Consider the following 22,881-nt stretch of genomic DNA (forward strand, 5'->3'; position numbering starts at 1 on the left):
AAAGCTCAGGTTCACCACAATCGTGTCCCCTACATTTTATAACAACTCTTTGCAAGTAAATGCAAATCCCAGTACACTTTTAAATTAAATAAAATAAAAAATAAAAGAAGTTTACATTGTTTCAAGTTACTTAAAAGATAAGCTTCCCTTCATTTCAATGTCAATTCACAGAACCATTCACACAACTGCCCTCAAAAGGCTCAAATACTTCAATAAATCATTTCTGTAACAGCGAGATAAAAGATAAGAATCATAAGATAACTTAAAGGCAGGGACTTCCCTGGTGGTCCAGTGGCTAAGACTCTGCCCTCCCAACGCAGGGGGCCCGGGTTCTATCCCTGGAGAGGGAACTGGAACCTGTATGCTGCACTAAGACCTGGTACAGCCAAATAAATAAAAAAAAAATAACTTAAAGGTACAGAGGAATGAAGAGGGATTCCCTGGTGGCTCAGTTGTAAAGAATCCCCCTGCAGTGCAGGAGACCTGGGTTCCATTCCTGAATCGGCAAGATACCCTAGAGAAGTAAACAGCAACCCACTCCAGTATTCTTGCCTGGGAAAACCCATGGACAGAAGATCCTGGCGGGCTACAGTCCATGGGGTCGCAAGAGTCGGACAGGACTAAGTGACTAAACCACCACCGCAGTGGAATGACACAGCGTGAGATTTGGGGAAGCACAAGCTGGGTGTTAGTGGGGCATCAGGGCACCTCCTGGGAGACGAAGATAAAGCCGCAGCCTCCATGGACATCAGAACCAGCGGGAAGCTGCCGTGCTCTCTACCCTGAGCCAGCCTCTGTGCTTATTCGTCACGTAAAAGAACAAAATTAAATCACATGTAAACAAAGTCTGAACAATATTTCTAAGGATTGTATCTTAAGGTGATCGTGAGGCAAACAGGGATCTTGAGATAATTTCTCTAAGTTTCAGGAAACAGAACCTGCTTGCAACATGTCGAGTCTACTGTTCAATTTTCGTTTTGTGTTTTCCTTACATGTAAAAATTTAAGGCTGCCTGTGCTGTATGCTATCCTAAGGCTTACTATTCACAGATACCATGAAGATGGCAGAAAGGAAACAACTGAAGGAGGCTGGGCCCGAGAAGCAGAATTCACCACCCACTTTTGAAGTGCCTCCTTCTTTATTTTCTCCCCTTTCCACTCTGCTCACTCCATGATAAAAACTAAAATAAAACAAAAAACCAGTGTATGAGTGTAAATTTTTGTTTCACTTCTGACTTTCAAACATTCATACACTGTGCTCACCTGTCACAAAGCCTAACTAAATGAAGCCCGGTCAGCAAGCCAAATGCTACTGCCCACACCTCTACTGACCGATGCTTTCCAACTGCGATGCTGGAGAAGACTCTTAAGGGTCCTTTGGACAGCAAGGAGATCAAAACAGTCAATCCTAAAGGAAATCAACTTGGAATACTCATTGGAAGGACTGATGCTGAAGATGAAGATCCAACACTTGGGCCACCTGATGCAAAGAGCCGACTCACTGGATAAGACCCTGATGCTGGGAAAGACTGAGGGCAGGAGAAGAGGGTGAGAGAGGATGAGATGGCTGGATGGCATCATCGACTCAAAGGATACGAGTTTGAGCAAACTCTGGGGGATACTGAAGGACAGGGAAGCCTGGTGTGCTGCAGTTCATGAGGTGGCAAAGAGTCAGACATGACTGGGCAACGGAACACCATCACCACCACCTTTAACATCCAGGTCAGCTTCTCAAGCTTACCTGTGCATACAAATCCCCCCGGAGGCTCTTGTTAAAATGCAGCTTCTGATTCCACAGGTCTGAGGAGGGGCCTGGGAGTCTGTGTTTCTTAAAAAACAAAAGCAAAACCCTCCCAGGTGACGCTAGTATTCACAGGACCATGGCTCATGTTTTGAGTAACAAGCACACCATTTATTTTGCAACCCGTGGTTACTCCAATGTGTTTCTTCTTATTACAAGCAGGGACAAACACAGTGGGGAATACTATTAGTTTTGTGGCTAGTGCTTTGTTTACCATGAAAACAGAAAAACCTAGCAACTACATCTCTTTGTACTTGGTTTTTTGAAGTCAAGCGCTCAACGTGTGTTTTAGAACACAGAACCAGGGCAACTTCAAACCCTGGAGTCTCTTCTGGTGAACCAAAAATCCCAATGTCCATGGAATTACTGAGGGAAAAGTGGAGAAAGTGCACACCCTCAGTATCACTCCTGATACTGTTCTTTTTTTTAAACATAACATTCTATCGTGTTTGTTTACTTGTTTATTCCTTCCTGTTTCCAAGGAAGGTGTTCTTGTGCAGAGGAAACACAGTTCTAACCACTGGACTGTCAGAGAAGTCCCTGATACTGTTCTTACGACACTGGTTCCTCTAAATTTCAGACATTATCTAAAACATGAAAATACTTGCTTTAGATTTCCACACTGTGGTCTTATCTCCTTTCATTCACATTTTCACGACGCACCACAGCTCCTGAAACTGCACCATCATTCCTCCTTTGGGTACTTGGGCAGAAGTGGTTGGCGTTCACCTCTTCTTCCAGGGTGTCCAGCTAGACCGCAATCCCTAGGCTCCTGCAGGTAGGTGTGGTCACGTGACTAAGTTCTGGCCAAAGGCATGTGAGCAGAAGCAGTAAGTACTATACCCAGGTCTGGCCCATAAAATACAAGTCTCAGTGTTGGCTGCATGAGTGACTCAATGAATGACTCCTACCAAGGGCACCACTGACTGTCCCAGGCTCTAATTTTCTAAACCGTATCGTGTTATCAGTTGAATTATGCTCCCCCCCTCCACAAATGTTGAGGTCCTAACCCCCGGGACGTTAGAATGTCACCTGCTGCAGATGCAGTTAGTTAAGATGCAGTCACTGTGTGGGCTGGTATCCTTATAAAAAGGGGGGAATTGAGACACAAAGACATGCTCCACAGAGGGAAGACTCTGCAAACAGACACAGGGAGAGGCAGCCATGGCCAAGCCAGGGAGAGAGGTCTGGAACAGATCCTCCCTTCACTGCCCTTGGGAAGAGCCAGCCCAACCAACACTGTAACTGCAGACTTCAAGCCTCCAGAAGGGTAAGAAACTAAACGTCTGTTAGGTCACCCAGTCTGCAGCGCCTGGTTATGGGAGCCCTAGCAAACTAATACGCAGAGTACTCAACCTACCTCTGTGTGTAAAGGTGATTTTTAAGGAGATGACCTAAGTGAAAAGAGTAAAATATTACTCTTCTGACAAGAGACTGATTTTTAAGGGAAGCTGGTCCCTAAGGTTGGTTCCTGGGTTATATAGCCAGGGTCCCGTCTTGACTGTGGGCAGTCTCGGCTGCCTTGAGGCCTCTGTTAGGAGGTAGGAGGAGCCGGCACTCTGGTTCTCACCTGGTCTTGGCTGCCGCTTGTGCAACCCTGATGAGGTCACTTCCCCTTTCCCCCTGCTTCCTTCCCTTCCCTTGAAGCGCTGGATGGTGACTTTCAGAAGTTGACTAGCACTTTGTTCCAAGACACCAACAGAATGACTCAGAGTCCCCGAGTGGCACTGCCTTTTCATGAAATAACATCAACTTCTCTGCAGAGCTGTGAGCACACACTCCTGTTCTGCGGCAGGTCTGTCACAATGGCTACCACCAAAGACATCCAAGATCAGCCAGTGAAGAAGACAACCGCACACCGATCTAAGAGATGGTCACCCGCTGTGGGTCAGGGGAAAAAGCCTGGTTCCTTTAGATTACTGCGCCTCCCAGCAGAAATCAAAAACAAAGAAAGAAAGAAAGACAAGAAATATGTGGGGGCTCCACACTAATCCTGAAATCCTGATGTGGGGCCTGAGGTGGGGAGTGGGGACTTAAAAAACCACTGCGGTGACTCTACAGCACAGCCTGGGCTGGGAACCACTGGTTTAGGGCATCTGACTGCTTTAACAGATTTCAGCTTAATTTCCCACCTTCTCATATTTACATTCTTTCAAGCAAGCTTCCAGAGGGCACCCGTGGTTGTGTCTGACACAGACAACGCCTCACACACTACTTGTTAAAACACACACACACCTGAGCACAAAGAGGTTCCTTTCCTGCTCATGGGAACCCCAGGCCAGCTGAGTTCCCTCTCCTTCACGACGCTTCTCTCACAGGCTCCTTTTTCTTACTTGCTCGTTTAGTCTTTTCTCTCTGTCCATCTTGCACAGACCTACACATTGTTGCCCCCAGGGCTCTCTGGTGCTGCAAAGGCATCAACAGCCCCCGATGACAGCACTGCCCTCCCGCCCCCACCCCCGGGGAGCTGCTCCTCAGCCCGGTGCTCCTAGTTTCCACCAGGCAGTCTGACTCACATCCCTGGCTTCTCCCTGCTCCTAAGCGGCTGGAGCAGTGATGGCACCTCGAGCCCTCACCTTCTCAGGCTACCCGGGTACTTCCTCTCCCGAATGCAGCTGCTGCTCTTCCTCTCCCACCTATTCCCACCCCCACAGCGCACCCACCATCACGAACAGCATCTCTCAAACTTCAGGCCTTCCCCTGCCTAATGTACTGTCAGCATCTTAATATTTTTCCTTTAATCTACCCATCGTTTTTACTTAATTTACTTGAAATATTAACTTGATCTTGCTAAGTATAAAAATAGTGTGTGTGTATGCACATGCTAAGTCATGTCTGTTTCTTTGCAACCCTATGGACTGCAGCCTGCCAGGTTTCTCTGACCATGGGATTTAGGAAGCATAAAAATGCAGAGAACAAATCTCTGGAGGCCCTGCCTGTCAAAGCTCTGGGCGTAAGGCCCATTCTCCTGGGAGCTCAGTGAGTGTTGGAGATGCATTAAAACCATCCCAGGACCAAATGGAGACTCTCTGCACGGCAGGCACATGACACAAGGTGCGGGAAATGGGAGCTGCCGTTCTGCCATGCAATGTCTCGTGAGGACATTTGGGGTCCTTCCTGTGGTCCCTGCACCAGCACTCCTACACCGACAGTGACGTCCCAATCTCTGGGAAAGCCTGACTGATGCGAACACGCTCTGCCTCCCAGGCCTAGAACAAATGCCTCCTCCTTCATAAAGCCATTTCTCACCAGCAAGGCCAGAAAGTTCTCTGGCCCCTCAACTCCAACAACGTCCTTACATCCACTTGGCAACTGGCCTCAAGAAACAAAGAAGGGATGGCAACCCACTCCAGTATTCTTGCCTGGAGAATCCTCGTGGACAGAGGAGCCTGGCGGGGAGTCCACAGGGTTGCAAAGAGTTGGATACAACTTAGTGACTAAACAACAACTCAAGAAACAAAGTAGAATATGATTTTTCATATAACTTGATTCCTGTAGGACTGCAGTCTCCTTGAGCTCAAGGACCGAGTCATCCACATCCCACTTTCCCTGGGAACCCCTGTAACATCGTCTTTAATACTGGAGACATAATTAATACTGGGCGATAAACGACACGGATTGATTCCTAAATGTATTCTTCAAATTTCTCTTTTTTTGGTAAAAGCTTAATGAGACAGATTCCAAATTTTGTGATGGGCTTGATCCATAACCACCCCAAATTGGAAACAACTAGACGCTCCCCGACTTCTTCACCACCCATCACCTTCTGTCTGACTTTGAGCCTCAAATTAATGAAATCACATTTCAGTGAGTCCTCCTCTGCATCTGGCTTCTTTGCAGAGAAGTCATTCTGAAACTAAAGTCATCCGGCCTAGCTGGAAGCTGCCTCCAGCTTCCCACTGCTGTGGATAAAATCCACAAGCCCCCGTGTGGCCACCCGGGCCCACGGAAGGTGACCCTTGCCTAGCCGTCCACCTCACCCACTTCCCCTCTCCCGTCCCCACCCTCTACCACACTTTCTGTTCCTTCAACTAGCAAAATCCTCTGCCACTTCTGAGCTTAGGTGCAAACCTTCCTCGGCGGGCTCCTTCCTGCCCTCAGGTCTTAACTCAAACCTGCAGAGGCGCCTCCACTGACCACTGGGAGGCCTTGCTCCCTCTGGTACCTCACCCTCTGCGTTTCCTTCCTGGCCGCTGTCACAATCAGCATTACCTTGCTCAGTTACCTGAGTGTCTCTCCAACTGGAACGTGGGCTCCATGAAGGCAGGGACTGGATCAATCTTACCCACCATGTACCCCATTCCACAGCCCCCAGGACGGGGCTGGCCCATGACAGCTGTTTTATGAAAGCTGCTGAATCAAAGAATAACTCACAACAGGGAGAAACCATCCTGGGAAGCCTAAGGAAACCTAAGCAGAGCTAATGTGGGTGAAAATGCAGTCAGTTGTTGGCATCCATGACATTAAAATAAATGTCAGGTTCTCCATGGACTGGCGGAACACCAAGACACAGAGGTCCCAGGCTGCGCAGCAACCCCGGAGAGCAAAGTCCTCTGTACCCTCTCATGTGAGCTGAGCGGGCACTCTTACATCACGTGTGTGCTCATGGGTGTGAGCGTCTACTGAGGACGTGCAACATGCCTGGCCAGAACAAGGCAAGGGTGAAGAGACAGACAAGCCCTGCTCCCACTTTCAAACATGTACCAGTGGAGCACAGGGGATGGTGAGGGCAGTGAAGACACACTGTGTGAGCCTGCAGTGACAGACACACACCATTACATACTAGTCCCAGCTCAAGGAATGCTCACTGCCAAGCACGAACCCTAACGTAAAGGGGACTCAGGTGATGGTGAGGGATCAAGATAGGTTCATTAACTGGAACGAATACACCACCACTGGTGCGGATGTGGATAAAGGGGGAGGCCGTGCACATGTGGTGGTAGAGGGTCTGTGAGAAACCCTTTACTTTCCTCTTAGTTCTGCTGTGCACCTCCAACTGCTCTAAAAATAAAGTCTTATTTATAAAAATAAAAAAGAAAATGAGAAAGAAGAAACTCTCCTAGTCCAGTGGGAAAAGTACCACACAACCATCAAGTACATTCTGATGAGATCGCTGGGATAACCAGGTGCCCAGGGAATGGGGAAGGAGGCTGGGTTCACATAGGAAGCAACGGCTTTGAAATAAGATTCTGGGAGCAGGCCTCCGTCCACTAGAGGGAATAAAGGCACCAGAGAGGACAGGTGGGCAGGGACACGGCACCAGAGGTGGTCTGAGTCTCTACCTCCAAGGAGGGGATAGAATATGGATTCAAAGCAAGGATGGGGATGGAAGGGTTTTATGCAGAGAAGCAACTGATGAAATCCATGTTTCAGAAAGAATTGAAAGATGCTGAAATAACACACAGAGGGAGGGAGCCCAAATCATCTAATGTCTTTAGATACTGAGAAGGAACAAAGGATGTCAACAACTCACCGTGTGACAAACTTCTGCTTTGATCTCTTTTAGGGCTCGCTCAGAAAACACGCAACCACAGCACCGGAGGAAGCAAAACCTGGAGAGAGAATCCAACATGGAGAATGACTTAAATAACAACTTAAATAAATAAATAAGTACAGACCCACACATGAGGTATCCTGTACTTTTTGAAAGTCTGCTTTAGGCTACAAAAGACCTACACTTCATTTTTTCAAAAGACCTACATGAGCACCTATTTTCACTAATGGAAAGAAATTCCAAGTGAATTTTTGCTTTTACGAAACATGGCAAAAAAGTAGAAAGTGGCATTCAGTGTTTGTTTTGCAAAGAGCTATTATATAGGTAGCTTGCACTCCAAACTCCTTCCAGGTAACTACATTCACCACCTCAGCATCAAGCTGCCACAGCTCTGAATTATGTCTGTGAGCACTGGGGCTTTATCCCTATTTATTTTGTGCATGTGTAAGCAAGGTGTGTCCTAAGGTAACTGCTTCTTCATTTTATAAGAAAAATTCCTATAAAAATTCGTACAAATTTAGGGAAAGCTCTACTTTTCAGATAGATAAGAAACCCGTATATTCAAATTAAAACCACAAACACAGGCCACAGTTCCACTCCCACCTCCTTGCAATAATCCTTTGGAAAAAACACTCTAACGATAAAAATAAATAAATGCATTTTTAAAAAACTCCACAAAAGTCAAAAGACAGAATAGGAACTCAGGGAGAAAATAAACATATATGAGATTCAGAATTTTTTTTTGGCTACTACATGCAGCATGTGGGATCTCAGTTCCCCAACCAGAAATTGAACCCAGGTTCCCTGTATTGGAAGCACAGAGTCATAAACACTAGACCATCAGGGAAGTCCCAAGATTCAGAGTTTATGAATATTCAAAATGGTCTTTAAAAGCAATAATAAACAATACAGAATAATGGGCAAAAGGCATTAACATGTGGTTGACAAGAGAAACATAAACGGTCAGAACACATAAAAGATGCTTAATCCCCATCTATTAATTACAAAAATGCATTTCAAACAAAGACACATACTGTTTTACTGATCAGGCAGTAATGAAAGAATCTGAAGGTGACCAGCTGGAAACTGTCTGAGGAAACAGGCACATTTGTGGGTGGGTGGGTACGACACAGTACAACATTTCAGGAGGACAACTGGCAGCATCGGGTAAAGCATCACTCTTCTGAATTTCTCCTACAGAAACATTCCCTATGGAAACAAGTGTTCAGTTCAGTTGCTCAGTCACGTCTGACTCTCTGCGACCCCATGGACTGCAGCACACCAGGCCTCCCTGTCCATCACCAACTCCCAGAGTTTACTCAAACTCATGTCCATCCACTCGGTGATGTCATCCAACCATCTCATCCTCTATCGTCCCCTTCTCCTCCCGCCTTCAATCCTTCCCAGCATCAGGGTCTTTTCAAATGAGTCAGTTCTTCACATCAGGTGGCCAAAGTATTGGAGTTTCAGCTTTAGCAGCAGTCCTTCCAATGAATATTCAGGACTGATTTCCTTGAGGATGGACTCGTTGGATCTCCTTGCAGTCCAAAGGACTCTCAAGAGTCTTCTCCAACATTGCAGTTGAAAAGCATCAATTCTTCTGAACTCAGCTTTCTTTATAGTCCAACTCTCACATCCATACATGACTACTGGAAAAATTATAGCTTTGACTAGATGGACCTTTGTTAACAAAGTAATGTCTCTGCTTTTTAATATGCTGTCTAGGTTGGTCATAACTTTCCTTCCAAGGAGCAAGCGTCTTTTAATTTCATGGCTGCAGTCACCATCTGCAGTGATTTTTGGAGCCCCCAAAAATAAAGTCTGTCACTGTTTCCACTGTTTCCCCATCTATTTGCCATGAAGTGATGGGACTGGATGCCATGATCTTAGTTTTCTGAATGTCGAGCTTTAAGCCAACTTTTTCACTCTCCTCTTTCACTTTCATCAAGAGGCTCTTTATTTCTTCTTCCCTTTCTGCCATAAGGGTGGTGTCACCTGCATATCTGAGGTTATTGATATTTCTCCCAGCAATCTTGATTCCAGCTTGTGCTTCATCCAGTCCAACATTTCTTATGATGTACTTTGCATATAAGTTAAATAAGCAGGGTGACAATATACAGCCTAGACGTACTCCTTTTCCTATCTGGAACCAGTCTGTTGTTCCATATCCAGTTCTAACCGTTGCTTCCTGACCTACATACAGATTTCTCAAGAGGCTGGTCAGGTGGTCTGGTATTCCCATCTATTTAAGAATTTTCCACAGTTTGTTGTGATCCACACAGTCAAAGACTTTGGCATAGTCCATAAAACAGAAGTAGATGTTTTTCCGGAACTCTCTTGCTTTTTTGATGATCCAACAGATGTTGGCAATTTGATCTCTGGTTCCTCTGCCTTTTCTAAATCCAGCTTGAACATCTGGAAGTTCACAGTTCACGTACTGTTGAAGCCTGGCTTAGAGAATTTTGAGCATTACTTTACTAGCGTGTGAGATGAGTGCAATTGTGCAGTAGTTTGAGCATTCTTTGGCATTGCCTTTCTTTGGGATTGGAATGAAAACTGACCTATTCCAGTACTGTGGCCACTGCTGAGTCTTCCAAATTTGCTGGCATATTGAGTGCAGCACTTTCACAGCATCTTTTAGGACTTAAAACAGCTCAACTGGAATTCCATCACCTCCACTAGCTTTGTTCATAGTGATGCTTCCTAAGGCCCACTTGACTTCACATTCCAGGATGTCTGGCTCTAGGTGAGTGATCACACCATCGTGGTATCTGGGTCATGAAGATCTTTGTTGTATAGTTCTCCTGTGTATTCTTGCCACCTCTTAATATCTTCTGCTTCTGTTAGGTCCATACCATTTGTGTCCTTTATTGTGCCCATCTTTGCATAAAATGTTCCCTTGGTATCTCTAATTTTCTTGAAGAGATCTCTAGTCTTTCCCATTCTATTGTTTTCCTCTATTTCTTTGCATTGATCACTGAGGAAGGCTTTATCTTTCCTTGCTATTCTTTGGAACTCTGCATCCAAATGGGTATATCTTTCCTTTTCTCCTTTGCCTTTCGCTTCTCTTCTTTTCACAGCTATTTATAAGGCTTCCTCAACCATTGTGCCTTTTTGCATTTCTTTTTCTTGGGGATGATCTCGATCATTGCCTCCTGTACATCACGAACATCCGTCCATAGGTCTTCAGGCACTCTGTCTATCAGATCTAATCCCTTGAGTCTATTTCTCATTTCCACTGTAAAATCATAAGGGATTTGATTTAGGTCATACCTGAATGGTCTAGTGGTTTTCCCTACTTTCTTCAATTTAAGTCTGAATTTGGCAGTAAGAAGTTGATGATCTGAGCCACAGTCAGCTCCTGGCCTTGTTTTTGCTGACTGTGTAGAGCTTCCCTATCTTTGGCTGCAAAGAATATAATCAATCTGATCTCAGTATTGACCATCTGGTGATGTCCATGTGTAGTCTTCTCTTGCGTTGTTGGAAGAGGGTGTTTGCTATGACCAGTGCGTTCTCTTGGCAAAACTCTTGTTAGCCTTTGACCTGCTTCATTTTATATATTAAATATACAAACTAACCCCCAAATCAATTTTCTAGTGTGGAGGTCCTACAAATAGCAACAGGGCAAAGCCAAAACAGGCAAAGCTCAATGAACTGAGAAGAGAAAAAGGAGAAGAGATTAACTAGCAAGTGAAAAGAAAATCTAGGGGAAACCACAATTGGAGCAACGTACTGCAGGTAACCCCTGCTCAAGACCCCGGAGCTGAGACTGTTTCTGCTAAGTTCCTCTTTTGGGGTGAACCATGGTTTTCTTAAAAAGAAGTGGGAAGTCAGATATAAAAGGTCACGTAGTGTGTAATTCTATGGGGGTGGGGGGAGGAATGGGGAGGGATTGCTTAATGGGTAGGGGGTTTTTGAACTAGATGGAGGTGACAGCTGCACAACACTCTGACTGGATCAATACTAAATGCCACTGAAACATACACCTTAAAATGATCAATTTTACGTTATGAACTTCACCTCAAAATACTGTGTATGTACACATAACACATACACAGAACAAGGTTAGTTACAAGTCTCATTCCTCAGAATCTCTCTCATGAACTTTAGCCTTTCATTTTATTTACTTTTCTTTTTTCAGCTTTATTTAGGTATAACTGACAGATAGGAACTGTATATATTTGTGTACAACTTGATGATCTGCTATATGTATAAACTTTTAAGATAATCCTCGCAATCAAGCTTGTTAACATACCCATCACCTCACAGGGTCACCACTAAACGTAAACTTTAAGAGAGGCCTAAACAATTTCCATTCAGACTATCTGAAGAATATAGTCTTTAAAAGCAGAAGATCCTTGGGACTTAAGTTTTCCTTCTCCACAAACCCGTGAAGCCTTAGGTTATTTCATTTCAGAGCTGGGTGGTCAGTTCCTCTGGTGTAGTTTGCCATATACAATGTATATATGTCTCTTAGATGACCATGTACAGATGTGCCAGAACACTCCAGATTAGCTGGAGCACATCCCTAACCCAAAGACACCTTAGAGAAACCAGTGTGATTATGAAGCTACAGCACAGATCATAACAGCCCTGGGATTACTTACATCACCTGCCCACATTGACTGCCTACCTATGTCGGCCATTCATTTCCAAGCCCACGACAGGGCAGATGAAACGTGCCCGCTGGAGGTCGTCATGCTTGTCACCTTTAGTGTTTCCTTTATCGCCTTCCCAGGCGGGGTTGTCAGAGAGCCTCAGTTCTGTCACATTCTGTGAAAAACACATCAACAATTCCTTTGACAAATGGATCATCCTTAGCCTTAACTATTGTTCTAGTCCTTTCCCATCCAAACCTCTTTTTCTACTTTCCTTTCGCATTAATTAACAAAGAAATGAAATTAAACCATAAGTTGTGATAGAAAACAAGATTTTTTAAATGCACTGTCTAGCAAATTATTAATTTCTGTTTTACAAGCATTTTGCAATATAAGGCAAAGGAACTTTGGACATGAAAATTTATCCCACTAAGAGAAGCCTCACTTTAGCATCTGAAGCATTTTTTCATAATTAACTGCACCAATTTGATTTCAACATTCCAGGGAGCAGCTGAGCACGTCGGAAGGAAAGCCACCACACATACATTCAGTTTCTTGCTTGAGAGCTGGTGTGTGTTCGTTAGGTTCTTTGCTCAGAGTATTTGGGGACTATTAATTATAGTAATAACTTTTACATTGTTTTATTTGAATCCTTCTGTCTTTAAAGAGTTATGAGTTCTTAGGAAAAAATATTTTGCATTGAAATTAAAAGTTCAACCACATACATTATATATTGTAAGTATAGACTTGTATAAGTTAATTTCAGTGGTCATCACATTTTTGAGACAAGGTAATTCTGCTACTGTGGGTTTTTGAGAAATGAATTTTCTTCTCAAGGAAATGATGACAAAAATCGACATGGGTATCTCCACAGCATGACCAATCAGCCACAACTCAGAGTTACTAATTTGTCTGAAATGAACTATTCCAAATCCCTGTATCCTTTAATTACCCCCTCAAACTCAAACAAAATGCCTATTATAGTAACAGGCTAAAAACTTAAAAAAGAAAGAGGAGGAAGAAAAAAAGGAAAAAACTCAAAGCCTCAGCCTGGGAGTCATGGGCTCTGGCTCTGATTTAAGCAACCCTCTGACAAGCCATGAGGCCTCAGCATGTCACACACAGTGAGATGAAATGTCTGACAGGCTTTGCAGTTCTCAGATTCTTCACTACTTTTTTGATTTTTCTCCCACTGACCAGATTTGAAAGATTTTGTCTTCTCAACAAAGTTCCTTTACTAAAACACTTGTTTTTCCACTTCTGTGATAGAAATGTGTCAATCAGAACATCTAATCAGCAGGAGATAACCACAATGACTGAAAAGTGATCTATCTATAAAAATCTCTAATTCTATAAAAGTGTCTTCTAAATAAAAAAATTCAAGTAGCTGTTTTAACTTCAAAAATTATACCTCTTAACATTTATACAGCACACTGAGAATTTTTGAAGCTCTTTTACACACATTAAGTCACCAGAGATTTATAATCTAGTTAAGTACAGGTGTGGGGACTTCTGGCTTTAAGTGACCTGTCCTAAATCACACCTTTATTAGATGGCTGGATGGGACTGGAATTCCAATTTCCAAGTTCAGTCTAAAACATACATGAATTCTATACAATAAACCTTAACCACTGAGATCCCCAGAGCACTTCAGAATCACCTGGCTTACCTTAATGCTTTTAATGTGAGAGGCTGCCTTCCCAAGAGCCTTTTCGGAAGATTTGTCCAATAAAAACTCAATGACAGCATCTTTGTTGTAAAGTCTGCAACAATAAAGATCAGTCAAGACATTCTGGCAACAATCAACCTTCATCCAAGGGAAGAAGACTAAACTGAGTACAATCCAAAGTCATTTACGTCTGGTCACAGAAATGTCCTTGCAATCCTAAAAAAGTAAATTTAATCCTGTCTCAACCATTTCCAAAGCATACAAAGAAAGAAACCAGTTTAAATCAAGGGCTATGTAGACTGGCAGTCAGAGGACTGAATGTGACCCAACAAAGATTTTTCAAATTGGGAAATTTAACATAAAACGTTTTCAGGCTTCCCTGGTGGTTCAATGGTAAAGAATCTGACTGCCAGTGCAGAAGACACGGGTTCAATCCCCGATCCAGGAAGATCCCACCTGCCGAGGGACAACTAAGCCAGTGTGCCACATCTGTTGAGTCTGTGCTCTGGGTCCTGGGAACCGCAACTACTGAGCCCTGTGCCGCAAACACTGAAGCCTGGGGACGCTAGAGCCTTGCACCACAACAATGGAAGCCACCACAATGAGAAGCCGGTGCACTGGAACTAGAGAGTAGCCCCCTGTCACTGGGACCAGAGAAAAGCCTGCTCAGCAACAAAGATCCAGCATAGGCATAAATAAATAAATAAATAAATAAATAAAAAAAGTACATATTTTCACCTTTCCCTGGGGGGGGGGGGGGGAAATCAGATGTTCTGGAATCAGTCTACCTTCTTTGAAATGTAACAACAAGCTGGAATTGAATAGCAGCTGCCTTTTATTTTATTTTTTGCTATGTACCCTATGGGATCTTAGTTCCCCAACGATGAAGTGAACCTGGGTCCTCAGCAGTGAGAACAAGTATTAACCACTGGAACACCAGGAACATGAACTCTCTGGTTCACCCATTCCTCACCATGCCCTACTGATCCCACATGGGTCCTTCATGCATTTATGTTTGTAACTTAGCTCCCTCCTATTGGCTCCAGGCTTCACAAATTTGCTTGAGATCACTCACGTCTGATGAATCAAGAACTGCATTTACATGTTCAAATTCTTTTCAACACCATGTAATAAAAACTCATCTCCATTAAGTAAAGGAACTATACCTGCCAAGTTCACAGGCAACTACTGGTCGTCTTAATATCTCCTGACTTAGAGTACAGTAGTTCCACTGGGCCACTAACTCAGCATCCTTGTCGACCTGAGAAGAGAAAAAAAAATCCTTTCAGTTAATTTTCTCCTCCGAAAGACACACGCTCCACAGAATTCTACATATAAAGGCTTATTCAGTAATACCACACTGTGATGATTTTTGTTTTTTAAATCAAAATTACTGACACACGAAGCTGGGATTTAAAAAGTCACAAGTAATCAACCGTATGTAAAATAAAGGCCTCTCTATATACGATGTGTACAAAGAAACAGTTTACATCAAATCACTAAATTGCTTATGTCAATTACATATAAATATTAATATTTATATCCTAATAGTAAACTAGGAAGCTCATACAGAAAAAACAAGCAGTAGAAGTTAATTTCTAACAGTGGGAACAGCTCCAAAGATGTAGCAGAATTTAAGGGCAAGAATTGAGAGAAGACAGGCATTAAAAACAAAAACAAAAAAAAAGAAGTTCAGCACAAAGACTGCATAATTCCTTACAAAAATCACCCATTTTTAATGTTTTTTGCAGAGTACTCACTACAAGGCATATCAAGTCATTAACCACACTCTGAAGATTCAGATCTGAGACCCTCCAAAGCCCTCAAATGATATTTCCACCTATTTAATATCCCACGTCCCACTCTTCACTGTTCCTAAAATGTCAAACCTGAATAATGTAACAAGATGGCACACTTGGGGGAAAAAAAGGAAGAAAAAATAAAGAATTTAAATTCCCTCAAATTTAATTTTTGCAGGAACTATTTAGGGCTTTACTGTGTGCCAGGTACTGTGAAAGACAGTTTCTGTGACTTAGTCTTTTCAGTTTAGTCACTCAGTTGTGTCTGAGTCTTTGCAACCCCATGGGTTGCAGCATGCCAGGCTTCCCTGTTTATCAACTCCCGGAGCTTGCTCAAACTCACGTCCATCGAGTTGGTGATGCCATCCAACCATCTCATCCTATGTCGTCCCCTTCTCCTCCTGCCCCCAATCCTTCCCAGCATCAGGGTCTTTTCCAACGAGTCAGTTCTTTGCATCAGGTGGCCAAAGTATTGGAGCTTCAGCATCTTTTAGCCCTCATAAAAACTTATGAGTTAGGATTCTTATCTTCGTAGTTGAGGAAACTGAGGTACCAAGAAGTTAAGTTGCGTGTCAAGGTCACACACTCAAGCAGAGGAGCGAAGATAAAAAGTCAGGCAGGCAGGCTCTAAAGACCATGCTTTTAATTGCTACTCTCTATCACATTTCTATTATTTTGTGTAACTTTTATATATTTTTAATGAAGTATAGTTTATTTACAATATTGTGTTAGTTTCAGGTGTATAGTGTAGTTATTTGAGGTTTTTGCAGATTATGTTCAATCATAGACTGTTACAAGATATTAGGTTTAATTCTTTGTGCTATACAGTAAATCCTTGTTGCTTATCTATTTTATGTATTTGTTGTTCAGTCACTCAGTCACATCCGACTCCTTGTGACCCCATGGACTGCAGCACGCCAAGCTTCCCTGTCCTTCACTATCTCCCAGAGTTGGCTCAAACGCATATCCATTGAGTTGATGATACCATCCAACCTTCTCATCCTGATTTTATGTATAGCAGTTAGCACCTGTTAATACAGATAAATGTGTCCTTCCCCTCTATAGTTTAAAACAAAACCAAACACACAAACAACAAAAACCCCACCACACTACTGCAGATGTTGTCCTATTTGGTCCCAAGATCCAACAGCCACATTTCGGCATCTTAAATAGCTCTTATCATCAGCCACACTGTAGAAGAGCCCCGAGAGAGACTTGTCACCAGTGAAGCTGAGGTACTATACTTTTTGTAGATTTAAAAAGCTACATTAGGCAAGTTTAGGATATACTTTCTAGATCCCCTACCTGCTTCACCACAGTCTTTCACTGCTTCAAAAAAACCACCTGGGAGAGTTGGGGACAGGGAAGGAATGACTCCTTACCAATTTAAAATTTGGCCCACCCAAGGTCTTAAACCTGAGGAACACTTTGGGCCAAACCAAACATACTGCATGTGATCAACAAATGTTATTACATACCTATCCGAAATGCAAGCTCTACAAGGGCTGGACTCTGTTCACTGCTATAACCCCAGGGCCTAGAATGGTGTAGGTCGGAAACACTTTAATATGTATCTGTTGAGTGAATAAGGATAATAAAAATCCACCCTGCCTGGGTACTCTAGTTGTTTCAGATCACCCTTTCTTCTTTTCTTTCCCCTTCTGACATCTATTCTTAGCCAAGCCTGTCATTAAGCTACTCCTCTTCAGTTCTGGGCTCAAGGTAACAAAACCGAGCTAAATACTATTTGGGTAAAAGCTCGCTCACACAAGTGGTAGCTCCCCAGCGTTAATCTCTGCACACGTAGCTGTGATCAGAGGGCACACGCCATCACCTTGGGTGTTCACTCACTCTCACATTCCTATATACATTTGTTGGGAATCGACTGTGTGGCAGACACATCACAGGGGTCACAAAAGTGACACATACACGGTCCCTGTCCACATAAGAAACAGACAAAGAATAAATAAATATAGTGATAAGCACTATAAGGTAAAGCAGCAGAAGAGTATAGAGTGATCAGAAGAGAGATGTATTTTGGCTACAGTGGGCTGGGATGACATTTCAGTAAAGAATTAACTGATGTTTAAAAAAAAAAAAAACACCAAATGATATGATTATGTCAGTAAAGAACGTTATCAGGTTGATGAAATTATACTCCAGGTTGAGGAACAAGGCCTATGGGCTGGAACAGAATAAAAGAACTGGAGAAGGGCAGAAGATGAGGTAAGCAGATCACATTCTGTCTGATCACACAGGGTCTTGTGGGACTTTTTTTCTGAATATAATGGGAAACGACTGGAGGAGTTTAAATACAGTAGTGATTTAAATACAGTAGTAATACATGTGCCTGGAGAATCCCAGGGACGGTGGAGCCTGGTGGCTGTCTATGGGGTCGCACAGAGTCGGACATGACTGAAGCGACTTAGCAGCAGTAGCAACAGTAGTAATACATGGAATTTATTTTTAAAAAAAGACTTCTCTGGCTCTGACTGGAGACTCATATGGACCACCCAGTGTGGCAGTCACTTGTATTAATATTAGGTACTTTAAACACCTTCTATTATTAAAAAAGTAATCACTGGTGCTAACTTTGAAATCCTGAATAACTGGATGGGAATCCTGGCTTTATTATCTAACAGTTTTGTGATCTTGGTCATGTTACTGACTCAATTTCTAACAGGGATTAGTAGCCTACGACTGATCGACTGAACAACAACAAAAGCAGGGAAATTATAATATGTAATTTGCTTAATCATTGGTGAGAATTATGGATTATTCAATCAGGTGTTTATCTACAGTATTTACAGTGCTAGCTGAGGAGGGGGGAAAGGTGCAGCCTCAGCCCCTAGGAGCTTACCACCCTCTGAAAGTGAAAGTCGCTCAGTCCTGTCCCACTTTTTGCAACCCCTTTGACTATACAGTCCATGGAATTCTCCAAGCCAGAACACTGGCGTGGGTAGCCTTTCCCTTCTCCAGAGGATCTTCCCAATCCAGGGATCGAATCCAGGTCTCCTGCATTGCAGGCGGATTCTTTACCAGCTGAGCCACAAGGGAAGCCCAAGAAAACGGAGTGGGTAGCCTATCACTTCTCCAGTGGATCTTCCCGACCCAAGAATCGAATCGCGGTCTCCAGCATTGCTGGCAGATTCTTTACCAACTGAGCTATCAGGGAAGCCCAACCACCCTCTGAGACCAACAGTAATCAACTTGAACGCAGTGTACACGGTGGTTACTTTTTAAGTGAGAAGACTTCACTGAGAAAACGAAATTAGTGTGTACAGAACTCAATAAACAGCGACCACTTGTATCATTGTTACTAGCAGCAGACAAACTTCAAATCCTGGTTCTGCCACTTATTAGTTTTGCAACTTTCTCCTCCTGAGCCTCAATTTCCAAGTCTCAAAAGTGAGGCTTCTGAAAGTATAAACCCTAAGGCTGTTTTGAAAATTACATGAGACACCCTATATTATGCGTACTGTCGGATGAATGGCAACAGCCTGCAGTCAATAAAGGTCCCTTATTAACACTGTGGTTAATTTTGAGTTCTCTGAAAGGGATAAATAAGCACAGTTTTATGTGGAAACCCGCTAGCTCCTCCTCCCACCTCCCTTCGCTTCCTGGGAGCGTTAGCAGGCCGCACCACCCCCAGGCCCCACTGGGCCCACGTAACTCACCTTCTCAACCTTCTTCGGCCCCTTCACCAGTTCATGCCTCTTAGGGATTGTTCCTCCGTCGCAACCCATCGCAAGCCGACAGACTCCAGAGCAATCACCTACAGCAGCAACTTCCGGAGTCCCTGGCGACTGTAGGACTCACTTCCGGCGCGCCGCAATGACGCAATACGCCAGTCTCCACGCGGAGGGCGGGGCGGGGCAGGGGCGGGGCGGGGCTTGTCCCAGTCTTGTTGCTATGGAGAGCGTCGCTAGGCGCTGGGCGTGGCCCCGAGGCGGGGGCAGCTGCAAAGCGAAGGCTGGGTCTTGCTTGCAAGCAGCGCGCAGAGCGTTCGCTTACTCTCCGGCTGCAGCCAGTCCCTTCATCTTTCCGGTGGACGTGGGATTCCTGCTGCATCCGCCTAGTCGTTTTTCCACCCTTCGGGGGCGGGGTCCAGGGGGCGGCGCGGGTGGGGACGACTCAGGAGCGGCAGCCGTTTTTCGGGCCCTATCCCACCCCAGCCTTTCTGACTGTGGGCAGACATCCCTAGACTGGGACCGCGTAGAGGAAAAGACTGAATTTTATTAGTGCAATTAGCGATGAATAGGGATGGATCCATCATTTCAATTAATGTTTATGTATCTAAAAGAACGTATCTTTTTACTGGGCGTCAGTTATGATTTAAGCACTCACAACAAAAAGTGATGTTAACTGAGATTGTGCGAGAGTAAGATTCTATATGGCCTGAAACTTTCTGATACTGCCATGCATATTGTATATACATGAAATAGTGCACACAGTTTGTACATGTATATATTTCATTCACAGTATCCTGAAGCCCAGGCTAAATTTTTTTTTATTTATTGAAAGGTTCCCCAGTGGCTCAGTGGAAAAAAATCTCCCTGCAATGCAGGAGACGCAGGAGATGCAGATTCGTGAAGATCCCTGGGTCAGGAAGATCCCATAAAGAAGGAAATGACACCCTACTCCAGTATTCTCGCCTGTAAAATTTCATGGGCAGAGGCGCCTGGAGGGCTACAGTCCAAAGAATTGCAAAAAGTTGGACGCGACTGAAGCGACTGAGCACACATATAAAAAATTAACAACAAAGGAAAAAGCAGGTATAATTAACAGACACAGATATAATTATAAAATGTGCACTGATGTTTCCATGCCTTTTCCAAGAGACAGGCTGTAGCGTATCTATAATGAGAACACAAAACCCTTGCAAAACCCGTTAAAATCCATGATTGTCTGCTTTCATGCTCTTGACCATCTTTCCGTTTGTTCCTTTAATTATTATAAATATTAGAGGAAAGCTTATCCACTGCTAGTAAAGCAGACCTTTTATGACTGGGTGTTACCACCTTGATCAAAGTGAAGCAAAAAGACTAAAAATACTCCCCACTTGGGAACAGAAAATACAGTGTATGTGGATTGGAAAGCTTCAAGGGCTAGATGATTGAGTTATCTGATACTGCAAATAATGAGAATTAAAAGAAAATAAACCCTTTAATCAGTTGGTCTCTGATTGGTGCCTGATTTATTTTTATTCACATCTCAAGAACTGTAAACTCCCTAGGGACTTTGCTTTACTCCCTTTTGCATTCTCAGTGCCTGCAAGAGTCTTCAGTCCTCCATAAACCAAAAAGTACAGATTCATTCCGAGAGGGTTGACCAGCAGACCCTAGTTTCATTCAACTAGAATCTCATTTCTAGGGTAGGGAAACAGAAGGCTGGAAAGATCAAAAGCACTGGTCCAAGGTTAAACAGCTAGTGAGAGCTGGGGATGGGTCCTAAGATTAGTTTTCTCTTAAAGCAATGGACAGAAAATCAGAGAGTAGCAAAAACCCAAGGATCTTTAGACAGACTCTCAAACCAGTGTTCTTTTTGGACAAGTACAACTACCTCTCACCAAATTTATTTGGGGCTGAATAAACAAAAATAGCTGCTCTTTATCAAACAGTAATTCTATGCTGGGAGAGTTGGAAGCATTCTTGCCTTCTGTCCTCTCAATCTTAGTAGGGGGTATAGTGCCTTCTGTTATCCAAGTGACAACCCTGAGGCTCAGATATGCCAGATGTCTTGGGTCCTTGGCACACATCAAGGAAGAAGAAAGGGAAGGAGGTGAGGGAGGGGCTTTCTCAAATGAGGCCCATCTAACCACGGAGGCCAGAATCCTTCACCTCCTCCCCCCAAAGCTGCTGATGACACCCAGTGGTAATGACTATGAGGGCGTTAAAGTTCAGGCAGCTGGATGCTTTTTATCTTCCCCCTTGGTTTCCTCTTTTAGAATATTGGTTTCTAAGCTACACTGTGTTGCAGACTATACACAGCCAAAATGTACAGGTTTATTTTTATCATGAGTAGCAACTAGTTTGTGTTGAGAGCTGTCAGATATTGTATTCTGCCTTTATTTCATTCAGTTCAGTTCAGTCGCTCAGTCGTGTCCGACTTTTTGCGACCCCATGAATTGCAGCACACCAGGCCTCTCTGTCCATCACCAACTCCCGGAGTCTACCCAAACCCATGTCCATCGAGTCGGTGATGCCATCCAACACTCTCACCCTCTGTCGTCCCCTTCTCCTCCTGCCCCCAATCCTACCCAGCATCAGGGTCTTTTCCAATGAGTCAACTCTTCGCATGAGGTGGCCAAAGTTTTGGAGTTTTAGCTTCAACATCAGTCCTTCCAATGAACACCCAGGATTGATCTCCTTTAGGATGGATTGATTGGATCTCCTTGCAGTCCAAGGGACTCTCAAGAGTCTTCTCCAACACCACAGTTCAAAAGCATCAATTCTTCGGTGCTCAGCTTTCTTCACCGTCCAACTCTCACATCCATACATGACCACTGGAAAAACCATAGCCTTGACTAGACGGACTTTTGTTGGCAAAGTAATGTCTCTGCTTTTAAATATGCTATCTAGGTTGGCCATAACCTTCCTTCCAAGGAGTAAGTGTCTCTTAACTTCATGGCTGCAGTCACCATTAGCAGTGATCTTGGAGCCCAAAAAAATAAAGTCTGACACTGTTTCCACTGTTTCCCCATCTATTTCCCATGAAGTGATGGGACCAGATGCCATGATCTTAGTTTTCTGAACGTTGAGCTTTAAGCCAACTTTTTCACTCTCCTCTTTCACTTTCATCAAGAGGCTCTTTAGTTCTTCTTCACTTTCTGCCATAAGGGTGGTGTCATCCGCATATCTGAGGTTATTGATATTTCTCCCGGCAGTCTTGATTCCAGCTTGTGCTTCTTCCAGCCCAGCGTTTCTCACGATGTACTCTGCATATAAGGTAAATAAGCAGGGTGACAATATACAGCCTTGACGGACTCCTTTTCCTATTTGGAACCAGTCACTGTGAAGCAAGTCTGTTATCTGCTGCTTCTTCCTACTGCCTTTGTTGAATGAGGATCCTTGGTGACAAGTTTGATCCCTGGATCAAGCTGTGAACTTGAAGGGCAGGAGAGGAGTGAAATCATGATAGAGAAAACCATTACCTTCTACCAAAATCAGTATTCCTTAGAGACGTCCCTGGTGGTTAGGTGGTTAAGACTCTGCTCTTCCAATGCAGAGAGCATGGTTCCATTCCTGATTGGAAAACTAAGATCTCACGTGCTGTTCAGCCAATTTGAAAAATCAGTATTCCTTAACCTTTCTGGGGTCATTGGACCTGTTGGAAAATTTGATGAGAACTTTGGACTTATTCCCCAGAAAAACTATCCATAAGCACTCAGGAAAATTTGCTACAGTTTGTTTGTTATTTTAGTTATTTTAATTGCTAAGTCGTCTCTGACTCTTTGTGACCCATGAACTGTAGCCCGCCAGGCTCCTCTGTCAATGGCATGTCCCAGGCAAAAATACTGGA

The 22,881-nt window shown here is 43.8% G+C and overlaps 1 protein-coding gene and 1 long non-coding RNA gene across 5 annotated transcripts in view; one reads left to right on the forward strand and one right to left on the reverse strand.

Moving 5' to 3' along the window:
- Positions 1 to 19,188, reverse strand: part of RTF2 (replication termination factor 2) — a 38,381-nt gene extending 19,193 nt beyond the window's left edge. For all 4 annotated transcript variants that reach the window (XR_014074018.1, XM_081560569.1, XM_081560568.1 and 1 more), the window contains exons 1-5: positions 19,038 to 19,188; positions 14,728 to 14,822; positions 13,562 to 13,655; positions 11,928 to 12,067; positions 7,274 to 7,352 (exon numbers count right to left, since the gene is read on the reverse strand). Coding sequence is in view for 3 of the 4 variants with exons in the window: in XM_081560569.1 (XP_081416695.1) it covers positions 7,274 to 7,352; positions 11,928 to 12,067; positions 13,562 to 13,655; positions 14,728 to 14,822; positions 19,038 to 19,106 (477 nt within the window). In the remaining variant the exon portion in view is untranslated. The remainder of the gene's footprint in view (positions 1 to 7,273; positions 7,353 to 11,927; positions 12,068 to 13,561; positions 13,656 to 14,727; positions 14,823 to 19,037) is intronic.
- Positions 2,289 to 7,423, forward strand: LOC145533361 (uncharacterized). Its single transcript, XR_014074019.1, has 3 exons — positions 2,289 to 2,578; positions 2,927 to 3,070; positions 7,307 to 7,423. It is a non-coding gene; the product is annotated as an uncharacterized LOC145533361 (long non-coding RNA).
- Positions 19,189 to 22,881: the final 3,693 nt, after the last annotated feature.

Source organism: Giraffa tippelskirchi, chromosome 13 (assembly GCF_054371585.1).
Source record: "Giraffa tippelskirchi isolate mGirTip1 chromosome 13, T2T-mGirTip1v1.2.pri, whole genome shotgun sequence".
Lineage (NCBI taxonomy): Eukaryota > Metazoa > Chordata > Mammalia > Artiodactyla > Giraffidae > Giraffa > Giraffa tippelskirchi.